Below are 8,979 nucleotides of genomic sequence, written 5' to 3' on the forward strand. Positions count from 1 at the left end.
GTCATCCAACAAGGAAAAGAATGCCAAGCATTCCCATTGGGCCTTGTTATAACCTTTGTCTGTTGCCTTTACTGACCACATGCTGCTGTTTTTTCAAAGATGCTGCAATCTGGCAGGACTATTAAATTGCAACCAAAGCACCTGTCTTACTAATCCATCCTATTGCTTGGGTCTTTGTGCAATACTACCACCGCTGCTTGGGGCTTACATACTAGGGTTCTGACAAAAACGAACTACTAGATTATGACAGCATAATCATGCAAGGGTCCAGAAGAAGCTGTTCCACACCCTGCTGTCTGAGCACAAGCTCCAAATTGTACTGAAGCTCTTCTGTCAATCCCATTTCCCTTTGACACAAATGTATGTTGTCAGGATGGGGTGGGGATTCCCAGAATAGTTATAGAAACAAAAAAAAAACACTCCATGTCCCCAGGAAAAATTAAACTTCAACTATATTGAATGTTCTGTGCATTAAGTTATCAGCAAATTAATGAAACATTAATATCAAAAGACTAAATTCAGACAGGCAATGAGGTAAAAATAAGAGTTTATTAAAGCAGAAGCACTGCCAACACATGACTGAAGCCTTCTATATACAACAGATACATACTCTAGAATAATAGCAACTCATACAGCATGTGTAAATTAGTCACATAGATAAAATTTTCATATAAAGTGGTAGAATTTAGATTTCAAAATACTAGATGGTTTATACCTACCCTCTGTGAATTCCAAAAAAAAAAAAATCAAGTTCAACATTTTAAATTTGACAATCAATTGTGAATAATATTGAATAGACAGAGCCATTAAGCAAAAACATTATTTTATCTCCTAATTATTGGTTTCTTCACCAGCAGGAGTATAATTTTATGCTTGCTCTTCCCAAATCTTCTTTTCAAATGTTATTAGGCCTCCCTTCTGTGTTATGTTTGTGTGCCTGTGCTGAAAATATCCCAAAGGCTGGGATATATGAAGAGAGGATGGTCCATTCATAATAGCTTTATAAAAATTATTCAAGAAGAGACTCATCACTGCCTTCTTCACTCACCTTGTTTGCTGCTCTTGTGCATAATATCCTTTTAACGCCCAGTGAGGGTGGGGAGTGATGCACACAGCAGCACAGGTAGATGCCAACTACCTATACAGCTGTTCAGGTGCTTGGAGTAGTGCCATTTCTGAAGCAGTATAAATAGGCAGGCAAAACAGAAAGCAGGTGCACTTTACCACTCATTTGTACACCAGGTAATAGTTGCTGATCCACATGAGCAGAAACTGAAAGACTGATTCACATATGAGTTTAATTTAGAGTGGCAAGTTTATCACCACTGAAAAATAAACATTTTCTGTTTGATCACCTTGAAAAGACAAGGAACAAAATCTCTAAAAAAAATTTTCAGGCAGCTTCCATGAAAATCCAGTTGAAAAGAAGATAAGTAGGCTTACTAATGATATATATTCAAATCTATTTCTTCTTTAAAAAGCAAGCAACACAAGCCATTTCAGAACTCTTCTGTGTTCTAAAAATATTACCATTTTTACAGGAATCTCTTAATCATGAATTTAGAGGACAAACGGTTTTTCTTAGTACCTGTCAGCATGTCAAAACCCCCAAATTATACCATATCAGCTATAGTAAAAATGCATGAATTTACTATAGTCACTTTTTGCTTTTAGTAGGCTAAAGAGTGCATTTTTAAAAAATTAACAGGCATTAGCGAAAACTCAATGGGAAATTAAAGGCACAATCATATGCAAGTTTAGACAGAAGAAAAGGCCTTTAACTCCCAGCATGCCCCAGCTGGGATATCCTGGGCATTGTAGGCCCTTTCACTGTTTAAACTCACAAAGGTTTGTGCTTTAATTATCCAACTGCCACTTTACCTTTACTATCTTGTAAGGGGAAAAGAAGGATGTGAAACTATATTCAGATAATTTCTTAAAGTTGTTAAAGTGGTTCAATTACACAACACCTAAATTTATATGTAGCCTGTAGCTGTTTGATAAGATTGAATGCTCAACATAGACTAAATATGTGGAGGCTGGAGGCTTCAATATAGAGTGACTCAAATAGCATTTAATAATATAGATTTTTTACATGACTTTTACATGATTTTTTACATTTTAAATGTCAGTTTTCTTTCCTAGCATTGACAACAATACATATCATTCCAAAACAGATAAACTCTTCCCTTTCAAATATGTTACTGTAATATAGCATAGAGGCTCTACCTTAATGGCAGTTACTTTTCTGGTATATATGATATCAAATAACAGCTATTCTCATTCCATAGCAGTTATAACTAATTCCTTAGTCATAAGGAATGACTAAGGAATTCCTTATGCCTTCTATACTCCTTACCAAGCATAACATTCCCATGATATTTTCCAATTTTGGTAGAAAACACACACACACCATATTCTTCAATTAAAGTCCTGATTAAAGAAAAGCAATTTTCCCCACTGGCAAATATAATACAATTAAATAGAAGTGCTGTCACTATAAACTTTATTAAAGTCCAAAGTCAGTGCAACACCAATTGACCATTCTTTCAAATATATTTATGAAGTCCAGCGCCACCAAGCCACCTTCATCCTATCCCACACAGCAGAAAAGGAATCAAAAGCAGGACGAACATCCAAAATGGTAAACTGATAGTTCTTATCTACTTCTCCTCCATCATAATAATCAATGACATATCGAACTTCTGTTCCACAGCGGTCAACAACCCAATCATGTCTATCAAAAGGTAGTTCATAGCTGTAAGAAATACAAACCAAAATGATGTCAGGCTAAAATAAGTAATACAAGTTTATAGATATTGTAACATTTGTATCTTGAAGAACAGAATTAAGATGTCCAACAGAATCTTCTTGTGCTATCTACTACCGGTAGATATTCGGTAGTGTATCTACTGAATACTAAATATTCCAACATAATTCTCTATCTGAAAACAGAAAGTTATCTATCATGTACAACGCACCCCATCCAGGATCGTATTCGGGCTCTTGGTGAGTACTCCTTAGCTTTACCTCCAAACCGAATAAGGGCTGGTCCACATGGGCATTCTCTAAAAGACAATTCCAGAAATGCAGAATCAGCAAATTAGGCAAAATCACTGCAATAAGAACAGAGGGTATTTGACCAAGACATGTTCAAATCACCACATAGCCAGTGATTAACTTCTTGCTCTCAGGTCTGCAACAGTAAAATACACTTGTTACACAGTTAATGTTATGCATCCAATGCAATTATTTGGGGAATAAAATACTATTATTTACATATAAATAAATAAACAAATAAATGTATCAGTATAACATGCACATTTTAAGATATTAATCCTGTGTAGCTGTATTATTGATCCTACTGAAGAAAAAAAAGAGCACCCATTTCCAAGACTCTTGAAAAATCAACAGTCTAAATTCTGAATTTATCCAGTGGCCAACATGATGACAGATGCATAGGAAAAAGTATGTTCAGAAATGTGAAATCTCTTTCAGTGAAGCAGACCTATCCCAGTACGCCCAGGTGTGTTATGAAAGGGAGTTTTAATTCATTCTCCCCCTGTCAGAAATTGCCTTCCAATAAGGGAAGTCTTCTTTTGGAAGCTTTAGAAAAGCAACCTTATCAGAACCATGGTACAGACAGAGAACTTTTCCTTTTGCCCATCATCCTGAGACTGCTTGTTACATAACAAAAGGTGGCATATTAGATTTTGACTGTGTTGATGCAGCTAATCTATCTCTTAGATGCGACAGATGTAACAGAAGCTCAGAGCCTCTTGCAATATCCTCAGTTCTCAGAAACTGAAATAGATTCTGCATCTAGAAAGGGTACCTGAGAGAAAAGCTTCAATAATGTTAGTGAAATCTCTAGTGAAAATCCACACCAACTTCTCATTTCTATTGTTCATTCAAAACAGAAGTACATGCAAATTTGGAAAGCATTAGGAGAAAACCCAAATGCATTAGCATACTATTCTATTAGAACAAAATTCAATACAAACTCTTAATGTAAATTTTAAGATTACAGAGGTACTTGCCTAGCATGAAGTGCTTCCCATTTCAAAATTTCTTTCCAAGCCTGCTCATTATTCTGATTATGAAGCTTGATTATATTAGACATATCTTCAGGTTTTAAGTCATCATCTTTCCATCGCCATCTAAAGGAAGCAATATTGAAGAAGTCAAGAAGGGACCATAGCTCAGTGGCTATGCTGACCCTGGGGAGCAAAAATCATTCAGATCCCTAGATGCAGAAAAATAAAACATATTTTCAGAATGTCAGAAAGCTGCAATGGGTATGGGGGAAGAGTGATATAGAAATCTCCTCACAGAAGGAGTTCCTCAGCCTAAGAATGGATATTGAGATGACCCATACAGCCACCAGTCATATCTCCAGGTGATGGAACATGAGGGAAAGCCTCCAGAGATTATCTCAATGGGCACAGGCTGGACATCAATTACTATCATAAAAGATGCACATGACATAAACTACATATTTGAACCTTTTAGCATAGCTGTTGATCTGAGAAGCATAAAGATCTTTTTGGTGAACCACAGGAAATCTGTGCTGTAATCATGCCTAAAATACAGTATACACACCCAATAGATAATAAAAAAGGAAGGCTAACTGGCTTAGACCATACTTTATGATGTACATTAATATCCTATGCTTAGTGGGGACTATCCTACCACTTTATTCACTGGGACTTACTCACACAGGGTCAGGAATACAGAATCACAGTCTTAATAGGCCTGGCTAGGCCCTGTTCATAAATGTGTATTCACCTTTCCTGTTACCTCTAGCACAATGTTTTCTCCTTCCCTATGAAGTTTAAACTAATGCTGGCAAAAGTGTAATAGAACAGAAAAAGGAGAAAAGCAAGATACTAGAGCAATGAACAATGAACCTAAGGACAGTTGCATGCACTTTAGTTCTTGTAAATTCTGCCTTAATGCCAGATGTTTTAGGGCAGATTGAATTTAGTCTGAAAGGATGGGGAAAGCACCTTGCTCAGTCTTCAAGGCATTCTTCAGTTCTTTCAGGATCTCTAAGCTACTCTGAAAGGGGATACAGAACTGCATTGATAGATCATTTACCCTTTTCTAAGCATTGCGTTCCAGAACATCTGTTCTGAAGGATAAACCCATTTCTTTTCAGAAGCAGCTCTAGGAATAGAAGACTCTTCTCTCACTGTAGACAATGGGAATGGCTGATCAGGAGATGGTACTTGATTAGGAGGTGGCATCTAAATAAAACAATCAGAGTAGCAAAACTGATTAGTGAATATTCTGCAGTAAAGAATAGTATCTCCAATTATCAGCTTTTCTTACTCCAGGAATGTTCCATACTCACTCTATTCAATACATATTGTAACAAAAATTCATTCAATTCATTCCAAGATTTCCAAGTGTGGTATTCTGCACAATATCCAGCACACTTGATCCTTGTTGTTCCACTCACAAGACCAACTTTTCTTACTGGTGCATAATGTGCACAACCTTCCATTTTTTATACTTCAATAGATATGGCTTTGGGGGCTGGAACAGCATCTAAGAGTACACCTTCGTTCAAGGTAAACTCTTTTTAAATTATTGAGGTGTCTTCCCAAATAAGTATATTTTTCTATACTATATTATCAGGAATAGATTTTAACATTAGGCAAGGGCTATGAGGAACTTGAGCAAGAAGCAGGCAAACAAAACAAAAAGGGAATTAACAGGTAAAATAATACATTAGAAAATACAAGCATTTGTAAAAGGATCAGCTCTTCTAAGATCTAAAAACTTCAAAAAAAAGTATGACCAAGTACATTTTCTGCATCTTAATCCTCTAAGTTACAGATTCCAACTATTTTAGTGTCTTGGAATTTCCACACACCCTTTGAAATGTCAGTCTTCGTACAGGCAAGAGGTAACCTTCTGTAGGCACTTTATACATGCTTTTCTTTTCTTGATTGGCTTTTCTTAAATTTTTATGAATTCTAAAATTTATTAGCATTATCAACACCCCTTTTTTGAAGATATTAGCTATTTACTGACCTTTGATACCAGGAGACCTGAATCCCTTTCTCATGAGTGTAGAGCCTTCTGTCTAAATAAGAGTGGGATTCTGCCTCCAATTCTTACCCTACCTACTTCACCTTTCTTTCTAGAAAAAGCAGTTACCATCCACAGGACACCCTCCATTCTGAAATCCCTAACAAAAAGCATGAAAACAAAGGACCTTCAGAACTGTCTGTCTTTTCAGGGATCATGCTCATATCCTAGTCTTTTCAAAGCATAGCAAAAAAAACTATTTGCTTAAGGATTCTTTCATCTTTCTACTTTTTATGCCTCTAACCCTTGTATAACCCTTGTTTGCTGGGTTTGCATAACACAACCCCCCCCGGGGGGGGGGGTGCAGGGTCAACATGGAAGCCACATGCACCTTGCAGCCTTATCATAACCAAAGGTTGGTATTGTGTCATGTGAACAGACCAACTTAGAATTATTTCCATGTAAGCATACAGTTCCTGTTAGTTCCTCTCTTTTCCTCACCTTGCAAAAAGTCTCACACAGCCCTGGAAATGTGGTTAATCAGCTAGAGCTAAGGATCTGATAGCTCTGTGTCACAGAATGCCCTCCATTTATCAAGCAAATCAGGTGACAAAAACTCATGTGTTGAACATGATCTCTGCAGAAACTATCTGAAGATGATCTAATAAAGAACCTGACCAATCGAGGAACATTCTGAACAACATTAGCCAAGCCTATAACAAGAATGACAGAGTTATCCCTGGTAGGAAAGCAAAATGAGTCAAAGGGAAAGAATAATAGAAGAGTCACTTATTTCACCACATATACCTGGGAAAAGGGAGAAAGGATCTGAAAAAATAGACTTTTCATCTTATATTTACATAATATATTCACAATCAAAATACAGGCACATACAAAAATGAATATATGACTGTCAACAATTTTCTAATTTATTTACAAAAACACTAAGTGATAAATAACTGAAGGACACTGTAAGTTTCTGAAATGATGCTAGTGTTGGCAGTTTCATAAATGGCAAATGTAAAGAAAATAATATATGGTAGGCTATTTCTAAGAGCTGCCAAATGCAATACTATCATATTCTCCAACACTATCAAAGTGAATGACTTTTCAGCTGGTAGATTGGGTGTTTTCTGCACTGCATGCTACACAGCTCAAAATATTCTCAGTTCAGCTGTAACATGTGTACTAGTTGGAATATTAAGCCTTTAATTTATCTTAAAAGCAAAAACAGAAATCAAAACAGCTGTAGGTCTGGTAAAAATGACCAAGTATCATTTTTATATCTCCTAGCATCACACTACAAAAAGACCTTTAAATTACCATATTGCTTGGATCAATCTTCTCATGAACATTAGACTTAACAGGGCACTCCACATATTCATATGCTCTTTCTTGATGTGCAGGGACAGCAAAGTTCTGGTTCTCATCAGGACTGGAACCTGATTTCATGTGCACTGGGCAGCCTGAAACAAAGCATGATACTGAACAGCAAAACTGTAATTTAAAGGCAAGTGAACAGGTTCTTATCTTTTTACCATACATCCTTAGCTCAAACTTTACTTCTGCTGCTATTTGCACAGCGTGAAATACCATGATTGGAAAGAGATTTTTCAGGGTAACACATAAAAGTGCAGTGTGTACTTTCTGCCACTTTCTATGGTAGCTCATCTAAATTACGAACAACTGCACAAACTGTAAACAAATGAGGAAAAACCTTATTTGCATTTAAGTCCATTAACCTCCCTCTGCACTAGTGTGCTGTAACTCACAACGGAATTGTATTTATTATGAATTAGACTTCAACACACAAACCTGTAAAGGGTACATCCTTTTCCAAATCTGCTTGAACTCGAAATAGAACACAACACTCCAGATATAAGATTATAAAATTAAAGAAGATTATAAAGAATTCAAACCCAAACAAATTAAATGAGAGATCAACCAAGATTTTGAAAAGGAGCAAAGTTACGTAACATGAAACACTAGTAACTCCTACTGTTTCCAGGTGTAAACATAGCTGGCATAGCTACTAGAATAGTCTGGACAGCAGTATAATACAGCAAAAGCATTCCAGTATCAAATCTCCAAGTCAAATTTGCATTTCAACAAAGCATTTCTCGTTTAAAAAAAATCTAAAACTAGAAGGCTAAAGAATTATAGGATAGGTGGCAACTGTCCCCACCAAACTGTGCAGCTCAAAGGCTGGGGCTTTTCACCACAGGGTGGCAGCATACTTGTCATGTCAAAAATGCAGAATTCTGTTCTTATTGTTAAACTTGTTAACCAAGCTAAAAAATAGAACTACTTCCCCAGTGTTTTTAGCTGAGTTAGCAATTACCTTCCATGTTCTTCTGGTGCATGGGACATTCTGAAGGTGCAGTCTGAGGCTTTTCTGAAACACTTGCCGGAAGTGCAATCGATGGGGAGGATGCAGACAAACCCATGATAACCTCTGTCTCTTGCCTAATATCAGTTTTGAGGGCCAGGCATCTGAAATTAAAGCTAAGCATTTAAATATGATTTACAAGTATGTGGGAAAAGTAAAAGCAGATAGGTAATTAACAAAAAAGCAGGGATTTGGTGAACTATAGTACACTGGTACCTTGGTTCATGAACTTAATCCATTCCAGGACTCTGGTCATGACTCAAATTGGTCATGAGTCAAGTTAAATTTACCCATAAGGTTCAGTGTAAATAAGGTTAATCCATTCTGTAACAATTTTTAAAAACAGAAAAATGTGAAGCAAAGTGACAACAACAAAGATCGCGGTCATCTCTCCCCCACACCCCAAGCACAAGCCCGGCCATCTCCCTGCCCCCCTCCCAGCACGACCAAGATCGCGCCTGTCATCCCTGCAGGCGCCTGTCATCCCAGCGTGCTGGGGAGTAGAGGGGAGAGACAGGCGTGATCACAGGCGCGCTGGGGGAGGGAGAGAT

At 37.0% G+C, this 8,979-nt stretch overlaps 1 protein-coding gene across 5 annotated transcripts in view; it reads right to left on the minus strand.

Annotated features, from left to right (window-relative positions):
* Positions 1-530: 530 nt before the first annotated feature.
* Positions 531-8,979, minus strand: part of LOC123024576 (holocytochrome c-type synthase) — a 13,834-nt gene continuing 5,385 nt past the window's right edge. For 2 of the 5 annotated variants that reach the window (XM_044432470.1, XM_044432471.1), the window contains exons 2-7: positions 8,381-8,532; positions 7,363-7,523; positions 5,101-5,249; positions 4,041-4,160; positions 2,982-3,068; positions 531-2,758 (exon numbers count right to left, since the gene is read on the minus strand). In XM_044432470.1, coding sequence (XP_044288405.1) covers positions 2,560-2,758; positions 2,982-3,068; positions 4,041-4,160; positions 5,101-5,249; positions 7,363-7,523; positions 8,381-8,486 — 822 coding nt within the window. In that variant the 5' untranslated portion in view covers positions 8,487-8,532 and the 3' untranslated portion in view covers positions 531-2,559. Of the gene's footprint in view, positions 2,759-2,981; positions 3,069-4,040; positions 4,161-5,100; positions 5,250-7,362; positions 8,739-8,979 lie in introns of those variants that run through there. The other 3 variants (XM_044432467.1, XM_044432468.1, XM_044432466.1) reach the window with 3 other exon arrangements.

This window comes from Varanus komodoensis, unplaced genomic scaffold, assembly GCF_004798865.1.
Source record: "Varanus komodoensis strain SLA01 unplaced genomic scaffold, ASM479886v1 scaffold24, whole genome shotgun sequence".
NCBI classification, from domain to species: Eukaryota; Metazoa; Chordata; class Lepidosauria; order Squamata; family Varanidae; genus Varanus; species Varanus komodoensis.